At 40.9% G+C, this 14,724-nt stretch overlaps 1 protein-coding gene across 2 annotated transcripts in view; it reads right to left on the bottom strand.

The window, feature by feature from the left end:
- Positions 1 to 14,724, bottom strand: part of adcy6a (adenylate cyclase 6a) — a 35,615-nt gene that overhangs the window by 6,861 nt on the left and 14,030 nt on the right. For both annotated transcript variants that reach the window (XM_069527417.1, XM_069527418.1), the window contains exons 4-15: positions 8,131 to 8,280; positions 7,322 to 7,443; positions 4,500 to 4,611; positions 3,444 to 3,571; positions 3,188 to 3,346; positions 2,630 to 2,771; positions 1,693 to 1,821; positions 1,577 to 1,605; positions 1,346 to 1,493; positions 1,167 to 1,264; positions 306 to 393; positions 91 to 207 (exon numbers count right to left, since the gene is read on the bottom strand). In XM_069527417.1, coding sequence (XP_069383518.1) covers positions 91 to 207; positions 306 to 393; positions 1,167 to 1,264; positions 1,346 to 1,493; positions 1,577 to 1,605; positions 1,693 to 1,821; positions 2,630 to 2,771; positions 3,188 to 3,346; positions 3,444 to 3,571; positions 4,500 to 4,611; positions 7,322 to 7,443; positions 8,131 to 8,280 — 1,422 coding nt within the window. The remainder of the gene's footprint in view (positions 1 to 90; positions 208 to 305; positions 394 to 1,166; positions 1,265 to 1,345; positions 1,494 to 1,576; positions 1,606 to 1,692; positions 1,822 to 2,629; positions 2,772 to 3,187; positions 3,347 to 3,443; positions 3,572 to 4,499; positions 4,612 to 7,321; positions 7,444 to 8,130; positions 8,281 to 14,724) is intronic.

Here is a 14,724-nt window from a genome sequence, read left to right as displayed (position 1 = left end):
CACATGTTCATGACATTTTCAACATGGATGACTGGTATACTGTGTATGTGTATCCACATTAAGATAAGCAGCAGTTACTTTCATACTTACCATATTAACAAAGGCAGAGATGAAAACGAGGATGATGGTGAAAACTCCAACCAGGGTGCTGTTGGTGCGAGACTGAACAATCTTCTTTGAAACAGTCTGCATTGCAGCTGGAAAGAGCTACAGCAAAGAGTTGACATGTCAAATATACATATAGAGTGAGTGGTTGATAAACACAAGCCAGGATTCTGTTCGTGTTTCTTGATGAGCTCCGCTACCTTGATGCAGGAGTATATGGCACAGATGAAAAGGATGTTGGCGAGAATGAAGAAGATACTGATGTAGATTCCCAGCATGACTGGGGTGCTGCAGGAACACAACAGAGATGAAGTTATAACTCAGTGTTTCGTGGTTCTGGTTTATTCGGTTTGGTTCATTTGGGCTGGTGTAAAAGCTGTCAATCAAACTCTAGCTAATCCGGGACATAACAGAGAACAACTCTGTTCGTGTAACCACGGTAACTTGTATGAGGATTTTTCCCTGATGGATTAGAAAGTTAACATGAGTAAGAACAGAGGTTCACTTGTGTCCTACTCTGTGTATTTGTTAAGATCCACAATAAAAACTGAATGGCAGCAACAAGTCTGTTAAAATAACAAATATCATGATTCTGTATGTTAAGTAAACTTAACTGAACACTAATATATTTATGTTTGCTGATATGGACCAATTTGAAAATGGTTCTGTATATTTGTGTCTTCTTTTCATTTATAGTTATTATAGTTTATATTTCCAGATATGCACCAATATAAAAACAAAATTAACAATGTGGTTGCATTTATGTTTACATTTTACCTAAAAAATAAGTATAATTATTTTCCTAATTCAAGTTCTATATATTTGGTTATGTTTAGTAAGTCAAGTTTCGGTAGAAGTTGAAGGGTTCTACTGTAATGAATCCTTCCACTTTGTACCTTTTCTGTCAGTGTGAACCGGTCCACAACTAAAAGGTAGCAATGTAAAAATGTATATTTGGTCCAAACCAAATGAACCAAACTACAGATGTAAAAAGAACCAAATAACAGGCAGTAAATATTCAAGGATTTACAAAGTAGTATTATAATGTGTGCACTACTCACTGTGGAAAGATAACAATCTGAATGAAGGATATGAAGCAGAATACGAGTAGAGTACAAGCAACATAGCCTCCAAAACGATCGTCCACCTTCTTGGAATACTATGATGGAAAACAAGAAGGGGGTTAGAACATATATGAGTTGAAAAAGCAGAGAAAATAATCAGAGGTTTTAGTTTAAACCTTTTTCTCCAGGCTGGAGGTCTGGAAGGTGAGCAGGAACTTCTTTACGTGGTCTTTTCGTAGCTGGTCAATGCTGCGAGCGTCAATGGCTCGGCCGAGAAATTCATCCACCTCATCCTCCGGGTTCATGGTCTCCTGAACACCGCGGCTGCAAGGAGAGGAGACACAGATCAGACAGGCGATAAAGAAAAAAGCGGGTTTCCCTTCACACATTATAGAGTCACTACTCACTTGTCTTTACTGGAGGTCTCATCAATCCCCTGAAGAAGAAAACAGACGGACACAAATTAAGACTCAGGCAGCCTGGCTCTATCGGCACAGAGGAGCGTGTTGATGTTGAGCCTCACCATTTGTCTGAAGACTTTAGAGTCTTTGGTCCTGGAGAAGGTTCTGTCAGGGACCCAGCGTGGCATCAGCCCCTCGTTAGAGTTGGCTCTCGTCCGCTGCATCTTGGCCATCATTGCCTTCTCCTCCTTCTGCTCAGCAGCAAGAACATGAAGGCTTGAATAAGTCACTCAATACACAGGGAACGATAATAGAAGTATTTACTTGTTCATAAAGATGGATGAAGCGTCTCCATTTCCTCCCACTTTCTAAAGCTAAAATAAAATATATAAACGCTGTCATCGTGCACATTTGGAAGCAGAATCTACGCAGGAGCAACAATAGCAAAGTCCTGCCGATACATGCGTTTGACCTATTGGGAATCAGTCTCAGCTGTCAATCATTTTCACCCCGGTTTAACAAATTAAAACCGAAATTTAAAATCATTAAAAATAAGTAAGTGACCTAAGAATAACCTTAAATGTATCTGATGTGTTCTTTGACCTTTTAGTTTGTCCATGTCCCATCCACTAACATGGAGGAGGAAGGATTTATAATCTATACTGCACCAGCCACCAGGTGGTGATAAAGATGCTTTGACTTCACTTTTGGGGAGGAGTTATCTATCTGTCCTCCATCTTTATCTACAGTCCATGGCCCCACCACCAGAATTAGATCAACTGTACCTTGTGTGAATTGAAGCAGCCCCTCCCCCTCATTGAAAGGAGATCTGTAGCGTGGGTCTAAACTCAGTTTGTTATGAACCACTGTGCTGCGTCTGAAGAACTGAAAGCATCAGCCCTGCACCAACACGGCCCTTTTTAAAGTTATTTCTGTTCTGAGCACCCACTAAAGCATCAGTGGGTTCTTTCGGCCTCAATTGGAAAACTGTGATCGATTTTTCAATTCATTTTCAGAATTTGTAAACCTGAGCTGTGTGTGTGCTTTTTGTGCACTGACCCGTTTCTGACTGCAGCCAAGGACCAGGAAGGTCTCGATGCTGTTCTCCTTCAGATATGCATTCCTCTCTCCTCCGAAACCAGGCTCCACCTCATAGTCTCCATTAAGATACTGCAGCGTGGCCTTAGTGATGTGGATCCGCCTGCACAGACAAAGAATATCACATAAAACCTTTTCACATCTTTTTAAAAAGTGGGTTATTGGGCCAAGAGATTAAAAAAACGTTTCTTACAGTGATCAACTGTCCTGTTATCAGTTGAACTAAGACTGAAACGATTAGACGGCAATTGATCAAGTAATGATCAATTGATAAAATAATCAGATAAGAATAAAAACAATGGTTTAGTTGCAGCTTCACTATAAACAGATAACAAAACAAAAGGAGAAATATCTTTATAATTACAGAACCAAGGTGACTTGAAGTGAGGTCATTAACATTAAGTTCTGTTGGGTTGATGGATATGGAACACCGTGGTAGTTTTTTTATATGTAAACTGAAAACCAGAGGTGGAACAAGTTGCAGCTTTTTCTCTAAACGTGTGTGTTTAATTCTCTCACCCGGCTTTGCCTCCCGCTTCCATGTGATTGGCCAGCGTGACGTCGTTTGACCACACGTCAAACTGCCACTTCCTGAGTCCCAGCACGCCGCAGTGCACGCGCCCGCTGTGAATGCCAACGCGCATGTTAACGTTGACTCCTGTCACCTCACGCACCAACCTGCAAATGAGCCACAGAGCAGAGGATCAGCGTCTCCTCTGCAGCAGGAGGACAAAACGTTTTAACACACACTCATACCAACAGGAGCTCTACTCACGAGATGGCCTCTATCATGTCAACACCCATCTCCACACAGCAGTGCGCGTGGTCGGCCCGGGGTTCAGGCAGCCCGGACACACAGTAGTAACAATCACCCAAGATTTTAATACGCAGACAATGGTTTTCCTGACGAAAGGACACACGAAACAAGAGAGAGGGAAGGAAAGGACGAAGGAAAAGAAAATTATGTTTAGAAGTATAAGGGTCACAGAAATAGTTTATATTACAAGAATACATTTTTAATACTGTGAGGATTAAGTTGTAAACGTGTTGTGCATTTAAGAGTGTAGAGTTTTAATATAACATGACTAAAGTAATCATTTTAGGCCGTGTTATTTTACAGAGGATAAGAAGATCAGCCTGTTGCATGTGTTAAAATGAGGAATTTTGCTAACTTATACTTTAGTATGTAGGTTTTACAATTAACATAATACTTCATCATTCGGCTCATCAGCATCAGGACTTTGAAAAGAGTGAGTGTGTGAGTGAGTGATATTCAAAGGTTCATCTTTTCTCAAGAATCAGTGAGATTGTTTCAAGATATTATGGATTCACAAGGAGTGAAACAGGTTTTCCTTGCTGCTTTCTTTGCATACAAGAATGTTTCGTTTTTTTGTACTGTTTGACTTTTGAGTCAACTTTATATATTAATTTTACACATTCAGCAGTCTTAGTTAAAGCAAATTCCTTACTGAGCTGTGGTGTAGAGACAAAAACCACTACAAACTTGGTAACTTCAGAAGATGTCCACCATGTTAGTTTAACTGAAACTACTGAAGTTTTATTTTAGTTTTGGTTTAACTTAAATTATTTATATTCATACATCACCTGATCTAAGATGTATCTGGGAACGTGGCTTATAATAAACAAGAAGAAGGATCATAGCGAGTAAAACCTTTTGCAAGCTGAGCTTTGAAAATGATGAACCCAAATCTTTAAGTATGAATCTGTGGTCAGGACACTGTTTGTAGCTTAACTGGAGGCAGGTGGAGACAACCTGACTCTGTGGACGTGTGTTGTCACACATTGGAGACAAGTGACTGCAGTGACTTACCGATGCCAGCTTGTCAAAGCGGGCAAAGAGTTCATTGAGTGTCATGACCAGCTCCTGAGCTGTGCACTGAGAGGCCAGGCTGGTAAAACCCTCGATGTCTGCAAACAGGATACTGTGGGCGAGATGGAGAGGAGGACAGACGGCGTTAGGAGAAACAAATAAACATTACAGGAGGAGGAGGCGGGTAATAAATGATTTGCCCTCCTACCTTGTGACAGGAGGCATTTTAACAATGAATAAATTCCAAGAGCTGGGTTAGGATCATTTGTATGGTTTACCAGTAACCCTTTTAATAATTATGTCATTTAAAAGTCCTCACAAAGTATGCTGGGGGTTTCTTAATCAAAACATAACGTTGGGAAGCAGTGTGGGATCATGGGAGTTTTTGTCTTCATAACTAACGCAGATGAAAATCTACCTGATGTGACTCAGCTGCAAATCAGGTTCATGGATCAGGTGATGTATTAAAGTTTTATTCACGTTACGCAGCAAAGGGGGATGAATAATGTTGATCCATTTCGAGTGACCAATAAAAGCAGAGGAGGGAAATAACACCTGACTGTTTAACTGGCTAGTTATAGTAGAGACGGATAAAGCAACAGGTAAAGAGGATATTACATAATTAAAAGGCTATCTAAATAAATGTCCTGTTAGCTTAAAGGTCCAGTGTGTAAGATTTAGGTGACCTTTATATTTAAATACTTTATATTTACATCAAGGGGGTCCTCGGAGGCCGCCATGTTTTTTACAGTTGTTCAAACTCTACAAACTAAACACCTTTTGAGTTTTTATGACAATTAAAGGCTTCCACAGGTTCTCTTTCATGTTTGGAAGGAGAGGGTGAGGTGAGGGGCATTCAGCTGCAACATGCAATTTCACCACTAGATGTCACTAAATTCAACACACTGCACCTTTAAATAAAATTGGGGATTTCTCTGGGTTTGAACATTGTTGGAAACATTTTGGATAGTGTAGGTACCCAAGTCAACAATATAAATGATATATAACATATATAACGTAGCTTTAGTCATTAGGTCATTAGGTTGAAATAAAGCGTCAGCTGCACTGACACTGAAATTACGTCCCTGTGAGAAAAACTGTGAATCCGGTCTGAAAACTCTGATTTTACAAATACCTTCAGAGGTTTGGTATGAACGTTTCATATCTGTGTTGTGTTATGTTGTTATCGGGGCTGCTGACCTTGAGAGAGGCAGGAATGTTGACCTTAAAGTCTTCTGAAGGCGATCTGAGTGTGTGTGTGTGTGTGTATATGTGTGTTTGCTATGTGTTTGCTATGTGTTTGCTCAGTGCTGTAATTGAATGTGTGCTGAAGCTCTCCATCTTTAGGGATTATCTTATCTTGGCTGCTGGTGATTAAGTATTCCCTCACTAATGTTAATTAGCCTCCACTCTGCCAAACCACTCTACCCTCTGCTGACACTGTGTGTGTGTGTGTGTGTGTGTGTGTGTGTGCGTGTGCGTGTGTGCGTGTGTGTGTGTGTAATGTTCTGAGGAACAACGTATTTGTTTTTGGTTTCTATTTAAAGCATTAATGAATAACAGCTTAACATTCTTTTTTATGTTTTGAGGATGACGTCACATGACATGATAATAGTTAGTTTGTGTTATGCAGCCGCTCTTTTTTTTTTTACCTCTGTCAAGGGTGTTTTCTTTCTGTCCGTTTGTTTTTTTGTCAGCAGGATTACGCATAAACAACTAAAATGATTTCCACAAAACTTGGTGGAAAGATGGAACAACGGCCAAGAAAGAAAACATTACGTTTTGGCAGAGATCTGGAAAAGGGGCCGAACCAGGATTTTCCCAGTTTTGTCAGGGAATCTTGATGAAAAAAATTAGACCTAGTGTATTTAAGGGACTGAGTGTGTGTAATGTGGTGAGGCATTATTGAATTTAGGGAGACTGTTGGGAGGCATACGCTCGACTGGGTGGTATTCTAGTGTCATTTGTTCCATTTCTGGTTTTGTCTTTTAACTTTAACCTGGTTACTGAAGTAAATGTAAATACAAGTGAAACGATTCTGCACTTTTTGGTTCACACAACTTTCTACTTTTGACTAAAACACAATCTGCAGAGTTATATTATCATATCTGGGATTATTTAAAACAAAGGTCACTAAACCTGCAGATTTTTTGTTTACATGCTCTGGAAGCATAAATATGAATTAAAATATCACAGTATGCTATTTAATAATATATCTTAATGATATGATTTATGTAAAACCAGAGGTGTCTCTGCTGTGACTGTATTTTGGATGATGAAATATTGTATGATCACACAGTTAAAACAGCCGTGTGGATAAACTCTCATTATTTCATGTTGTCATAAAACAGAACATTATAAAACAGTCACCATTAATATTATAAGTGACTTAGCTGATTCCAGAGCTGTGCAGGAAGCTGAATCAGTTAGTGTTGTTACGCAAAGAGTGGCTAGTGTTTGTCAGTCTTTGTTGTTTATCCAGCTCTGTTAGTCCTTCACACTGTACGAGTATAAAACTACTCAAATATTTGCTTAAATGTAGGTGGAAGGTGATCACAAGCAGCAGACGTCAAGTTACACAACACAAGGCGACAGGAAGTTAAAGACAAAAAAAGGGTGTGCTTGTTGCTGACATGCTTATGGTGGATTTGGTATCATAAGATGTGATGGAGAGGTGTCTTACGCTAAACTCAGAGTTTATTTACTTTAGCCTGGATGACAAACTGTAAAATAATCAGAAAGACTTTTGACCAAATGCGTATAACTGTGTTTTGCAGTAAGTGAGAAAACGCATGCAGGTGAGACCCAGCGTCCCGGCTGACCTGACGTTGTCATGTTTCTGGATATAGATCTTATGAAACATCATGTCTTCCTTCTTGGCATTGATGTCAGCCTTCATCTCCATGGCAACATGCCTTGGCAACACTGACAGCAACAGACGTTCCTGGAAAACACACAGAAAAGAAACAAAATGCAGATTGTGTCCATCACAATATTGTCCGTGTGTGTGTGTGTGTGTGTGTGTGTGTGTGTGTGTGTGTGTGTGTGTGTGTGTGTGTGTGTGTGTGTGTGTGTGTGTGTGTGTGTGGGGTTGTGTGTGTGTGTGTGGGGTTGTGTGTGTGTGTGTGTGGTTGTGTGTGTGTGTTGCTCTTTTAATCATATGACAACAGTTTTGAGTTACAAACGTAGCAAATACAGACCACTGCTGCACAAAGACCTCTTCACTGGATTATTCAAAAGCTCAACTCAGTACGCAGAACCCTGAGCGGGAGAATCACTTGTTGTCGTGAACGTGCCTGATGTCATGAACAACAGGGTGAATCAAACTGTGTCCCAGCCGCCGCTGCTCCAGAGCGCTGGCCGCCAAAGACAACTGAAAAATGTGATGTGTACTTTGACTTTGTAATCTGGCCCATGTCCCATCCCCTAACATGGAGGAGGCAAAGTTTATGACTTATACCAGAACCAGCCACCAGAGGGCAATTGTGACACTTTGGATTCACTTTTGGGGCGGTGTCATGTTGTCTGTCCTTATAAACAGTCTATGGTTGTGGTTAGTGTTGTTAAATTTCCTCACAACTATACAAACGTGTGTGTATGTGTGTGTGTGTGTGTGTGTGTGCGCCCCCACCTGTTGCTGGTTCTCCCTCTGCAGATGTAGTCTGGCCTGGATGTATCCCCGGGTCTCCTGAAAGGCTTGTCTCTGGGAAACCTCGGCAGGGTAGTGGGTACAGATTCCAATGATGTTAGTGCAGAGGAAGATCAGGACGTTAGCGCTCACCTGAAAAGAGGAGGAGAAACAAACGGTCGAATTTAAAACGAGGACGGAAGGAGAATGATGCAAAACCTGTGAGATAACAGAGGGACAAAGTTGTATGAAATAGATCAGTGGTAGTGGTTTAGTTCTTATGTGTGTTTGTAGGTGATATTACTCCCTGGAAAAAATGGTCTCATGAAGCCAACCCTCAGGATGAGTACACAGGATAGGATGTAAAATTAGAAATAACATGTTTATCTTTGAAATAAGCCTGGATGTTACTTTTTATTGCAAAGTTATAATACTAGTTTCATGTATCAGTGGAACATAAGTTTGACCGTCTTTATCTTCAACGTCACAGTTTTCTGTGTGAAACTGACTGAACTGGGATTTAAATCAAATTACTTAGATCTGATTTGACGCTTTAAAAGTGTGATATAGATCTGCAGATCTGAAACATATCAGAACACCTGTACTTGCAAAAATGTGACTTGATTGGCTAGTGAGCGAACACTTAGTAGTAGTTCGACCAGGAGGAGGAAGATGAGGGTTTAATGGTCAAAATAGACTTAAACCACTTTCTTTGTTCATCTTATGTTTATGTAAAGTATCAAACTACATTGTACTTTTATATTTTAAGGAAGACAAAAAAGAAAGCAATCTTTTCTCAGAGCTACTGAGTATTTGTACCTGATCTGCACTTTCAAATACACACAAGTACACACGTTCACAAAACATTTCCTCTGACAGGAAATAGTCCAGTTTGTGGGATCAGTCGTCCCCTTTGCTCCTCTCAGTTCACTGACCGCCTAATCATTTTTACAGCGTTCTCATCTGCTGCCGTCTGTTGAGCTGCGTCACTGGTTAAATGTGTTGCTGCACTTGGGAAAAACCTCCTGCGTCCAACAACAGTCCCTGACTGCATGGTGGAAATGCTGTTGACCCGTTAGAGAGCCACTTCCTTAAGAGAAGTGCTCTTGTTCACGGCCTGGAAGTGACACACTTCACTCCAGAGGCTACATTTGGACCCTAAGGTTTGCAAGCCTGGACCAGAAGGAAGTGAAGACCTGGAAATCTTAAATGATAAATGATAAAACCTCCTCTTAACGTAGCTTCAGGCCTTTCCTAAATCATTGTTATTGAGAATTAGTGTTGTTATTATAACTGTTTATTATCAGAAAGAAACTTTCTTTGCAGAAAACAGCTTTAAAAGGGTAATGCACGTTTTTGTCACTTGTAGTTCAAAGTTTATATGTGAAAACTAAACAATGGAAAACACTGAAAAGGAGGAAAGAATCAGGATTAGGACTCAAGGGTTATGTTTTTATAACTCAAAAGTTTGTTGGTGGAAAAAGTCAAAGCATCTGTGCTGCTCATAATGCACATACAGTCCTTCATAACCTTTTTGGTACCAACTTGGTTGAAAGAATCTAAACCATAAAGCTTTCAGCCACAATATCTTTCCCCTCAACAGATTATTCACACGTAGAATCTGTTTATAGAGATTGATCAATTCCATGGTTCTACTTCAGAAGATCATCCCTTATCAACTGCAAGTGTTTTATCCACTGATAAACATTACCTCATCTGCATCTTAGGTTTCCCTTGAACGTTTGTCCAAATGTACAACAGCAAAGGATCAAAGTGTTGTCTGAAGATCTTATATCTCCATCTTTCTCGTTTGTGCCTCATTCACATTCTCAGATTTCAATCAGGGTTACTGTTTATGCCGTGTTTCTAGTACTTGCTACAAAAACATGGTGCAATCTTGAAATTGCCCATGTCGAGAACATTTCCACCATCAAAAGAGACTTGTTGGCATGTAAACAGAATGAAATGAATGAAAAAATATTTGCCATGGCTATAAAAGAATTCTCAGAATAGCCATTCCGAGTAAACACGACCCAAGGTGACATAGTTTAAATATGTACCGCAGACACAGGAACAGAGGCAGATGGGTAATGGACGAACGAGTTTGAAAAGAAAGCAAACAAGGGGTGGGGATTAAAAGAAATAGACCAGCAGCGTAATGGACAGCACAGATAAAATAGAAAAATGACTGACAGTGAGGATCGGGAGGAAAAAAGTGGTGAGGATCAGGAATGAAGGAAGGACAAAGACAACTCGAGGACAGCGAAGGAAAGAAGAGTGAGTGAGACGGAGAGACAGACAGAGAGCAGGACAGATATAGGCCACAGTGACATTAGGCAGATGGCTCCGAGCGCTCAGCTCTGTTTACATTACACTCACTGTTCAAGTAAAAATAGCCTCCAGACAAAAGTGAAACCTGGAGCATGATGTTTGCAGGTGAATACCTCCCGTCAGAACGTTACATTCAATGTGTGGATATGTGTTTTCTCTGCACATGCGACAGCTGCCCTAAGTATTTATCTGTCAAGATTCACTGGACGTGCGACCCACACTCCATGTGTCTGCGCTCACAGGCTCAAACTAATTGCTTGCTTTTCTCAAGAGGGCAAGGGCTAGTGGGTTGACAGAGTACACAGTAAGGTCCCGTGTTTACGCAGCAGCACTCCACCACTTTAGAAGTCCTGCTCGGCAGCGTTTACCTGCTACCTGTGCACGCTGCCACGCTCCCGGCGCGAGGCCGCCGCACCTGCTCGTCTCAACAACAGGCTCATTTATCAAGACTCATCACTTATTACCTCATCCTTTCCGCCTCTACCTTTCCTGGTGCGTCCAGCACCGCTACAAACCCACCACTACACACTGTGACCTGCATCGCTCACTCACGGTCAGGTGGACTTCATGACTGAGTTACCAATATGATCATGGAGAAAATAAAAAGAGTTAGGTTCATTTTTTTTGAAGAGGAAAATAAAGCAGGAATTGAACATCAAGTCAATGGAAAATCCTATAATTCTTTTTTTAACCATTACAGCAGTCGTCATTTCCCTGAGGGCGACATGATGGAACATCCAACCGGCTGGTCTGTGGAGAGGACCTCAGCCTAATCCCTGGATATCAAAATGGCATTATGTAAGAGATGCTCTGATCCAGGACAGGAAACGCAGCACTGACAGTGGCCATTCAGCACAACGTAGATTAAAATGTATTTTACTACAAAAGCCCCCAACAGCTTAGAGAGGATATGCAGACATAATCAATAAATGATCAACATAGGTGTGGTGCATTGCTGAACATAGTACACTGTATATATGAATATATGACCTGTATGTATAAATATACACATCCATTAATATACTGTATACACACATATCTAGTGCATGTATTTAAATATACATCTTTATCAGAAGGTGTAGAAATTTGAAAATTGAAGCTTCAATGAAGAAACAACAAACTGACACACAAATATAACTGTAAGACCTTAAGAAGTGTGAATTAAAATTATTTCAACAACCTTAAATTGGCTAAGGGGGGATTTAAGATGGAAAACAGGATGTTAAGGGAGTTATAACATTATGTTAAATGTGTCCTGTAAAAAAACAAAATCCACCTAATAATTGCATTCTAATCATGATATACTTTATTTTAAGTGTATATAATGATTAAAAATCGTTAGGACATATAAAATGTTATGATAATAAAGTTATTAAAATGAATCCCTAAGGGGCATGGAGGTTTGTACAATAACCGCAGTAGTAGAAGTAGTAGTAGTATTAGTAGTAGTAGTGAGAGGTTTCATTCAAATCTATGAATCTCAGCCCAGAGGAGTCAGGAGATCATCAAAATCATCCCTCGTCTTCGTGGGCCGCGTAAACCACGAGGGCTGAACCTAGATGAGATGGTCTCGTCTACAGAGAATTCCCTTGATTTACATGACCAGCTAGTCCCACCTTTACTGCTGTCGCTAAGCAACAGAGCAGCAGCTGGACACGACAAAGTTTTAATGTCCCTTTCGGTTGAGTTGAAGCATGACACCCCAAGCACAATGACTCCTGGGGTAGGTTGGCCCAGAGGAGGATCCACCCGTTGAAGCCTTTGTTTTTCTGGGATGATTGAATGTATTTTCCTGCCGCCGATGAATAAACAGTCTAGTAGCACCACTGTTACGCAATCGGTCTTCACATGCAGCCAATGAAAGAAACATCCGCTGAATTGAGACACAGCTCATAAAGCCCTGCTCGAAATGTTATGCTCATCCATTCGATAGTTGGATGGATACACAGACATTGCGAACAGTGGAACTCTGTGATAATGAGTGTGGTGGTTAGAGTAAGAAATACAGACGTCTAAAGAAACATGTGGCAGGAAACTGATATCAGCGACCAATCATTGGTAATTCCTCAACAGCTACACAGCACATCCAATGTCAGCTCTGTGAAGCTACCGTCTCCGAGCTGGACCAGGAGACGAGAATAGGAGTGGGGCTAATGGAATATTCCGTATCTGTATTTATAATTTTTCTCCTCTTTTATGATGGATTTAACACACCGGCTATTTACTTTGACAGGAAGTCTGTGGTCCTGACAGTGAGTCTATAAACATTGACTTTTAAAGCCATCTGGCCCCTTTTCAGTCTGGGGGAGAGTTTAAAGAGCAGAGAGCAACGTGGGAGAATGTGGACAAATGGAACATTTAACAGCTTCCTGCAAGACCGACACAGATCTAATGTATCAGGAGGAAATTATATAAAGCAGAAATAATCAATAGTTCACATCAACAATGGATTATATGGCAGCTCGCATGTGAAGGAGTTTGTTCATTGTGACAAATCCACAAGGAACTGGAATTTCTCTCAAAAGGTCCAACAATCCTACACTTGAGAGGAGACGAAGAACAAAAAGAAAGGAGGAAGTGGTCTGGTCGCAACAAATGATTTATTACCCCGATATGGTTGTTTTTTTCTGAATTTGTCTGATATTGAGCAGGATTACACAAAAACTACTGAATGGATTACCACGGAACATGGTGGAGGGATGCAGGGTGGGTCAGGGAAGAAGGTTAGGTTGTGGATCCAAGACAAAGATAATTCCCTGGGAAAATGTAGAAAATATCAAAATCAAAGAATTCATCTGATCTGAATCTGCAGCAATTTTAATGGGTTCTTTCCTGACTCATACCACATCCTGCCACCAAGTATTTTTGTAATTTAGAACACAATCAAACCAACAGACATAGATGAAAACATTACATTATGGTTCACTCTCACTGTTTTCACCACAGGAGTCGGTTAAGACCAGAAACTAAAAGCTAAAATCAGACCAGGTGGCCAGAGACATGACTCAAAACGGATGATGGTTAAGCTCAGTTAGCTAAATGTGTAAACAAGCAGTTGTTTGGCAACTGGTTTGCCATATGAAGTGAATGAGTGATGGAACAGTAGGTGTTGGATGTGTCCACAGTCTGTGGGATGTGACTAATTATCAGCACTCAAAGCCAATTCCATTTCAGACAACACAATCTCAATCAAACTGGCTGAGGTTTCTGCAGAGAGCAACGTGCCAGTGTCTCTTTTCTTTCCTCACTTTGTTCACACGACACAGCGGTAGGTGACCTGTCCTGTCCATTAATTGCCCCCTGTCCTCCTCTCCATCCAGTTTAACTTAATACTCAGCACACCCAACACTGAAACACTGATCACAAGAGGGTGAGTGTGCAACACGCACCACTTTATTCATTCGGACCTCATGTGAGAGAGGCTTCAAAATGAAATGATTGACAACACTGAAGTTACTGTCATGACACCCACTGTAGATGAACTGTACACCTGAAATCACTTCAGTTGCATCTGTTTGCTAGAAAGGTTTTGTCTTTTTTGCCCAGTCACTCCATTTCCAAGTCATTGCTGCAAAAACAAAATTTGCAGTAGGAACATGCAGGTGTTATGTTCACTTTCTTGACATAATGTCCCTTTTAGAGAGCTGACTTTGAAGGCAGCAGTGATTATGCATGGAAGATGGAGATGTGATGATGAGTTTATATTTATATTGTAACACCAACTCTCTCTCACTGCGTGTGCTTCTTTCTCAGTCTTGTGAAAGGTTCTGCTTCGTGTTGGCCCGAGACTCACACCCACAGAGACTGTGAATTATCAGAGACGGCAGCGCAGCTTTCACTTAGCAACTATCACCCACATTCCACAGCCTCGCTCCAAAGACCTGCAGCCCCCCACCCAGGTTCAGGGAGGGTGCAGCGTGGGGACCTGCCGTGGAGGGGAGGGGGTCAGGGACTCATGTCTTTGTCTTACAAGCTCATTACACCAACATACCACAGTAAGAACATATTGTTTTCATGACTTGTTTGCAACCTATGATCACAACTAGAGGGGTGCTCATACATCCACCGAGGCTAATGCCCCATCTCGCCCTGTTAAAGAAAATGGAAAAAAAAACTCCTGGATCAGCCTGTTTATCTTGATCCACTACAAAAATGAATGTGTAGTAGTAGTCCGTAGTGTTTGTGTAATTCTCATGACAAAAACAAACTGCGAAATGATGACAATTAGTAGGTTAGCTTAATCTCTGTTTAATGATCAGATTTTAG

The sequence above is a fragment of the Paralichthys olivaceus genome, chromosome 6 (assembly GCF_024713975.1).
Source record: "Paralichthys olivaceus isolate ysfri-2021 chromosome 6, ASM2471397v2, whole genome shotgun sequence".
In the NCBI taxonomy this organism is placed as follows: Eukaryota; Metazoa; Chordata; class Actinopteri; order Pleuronectiformes; family Paralichthyidae; genus Paralichthys; species Paralichthys olivaceus.
The sequence above is the reverse complement of the archived record's forward strand: the minus strand, read 5'-3'. Positions and strand labels throughout refer to the sequence as shown.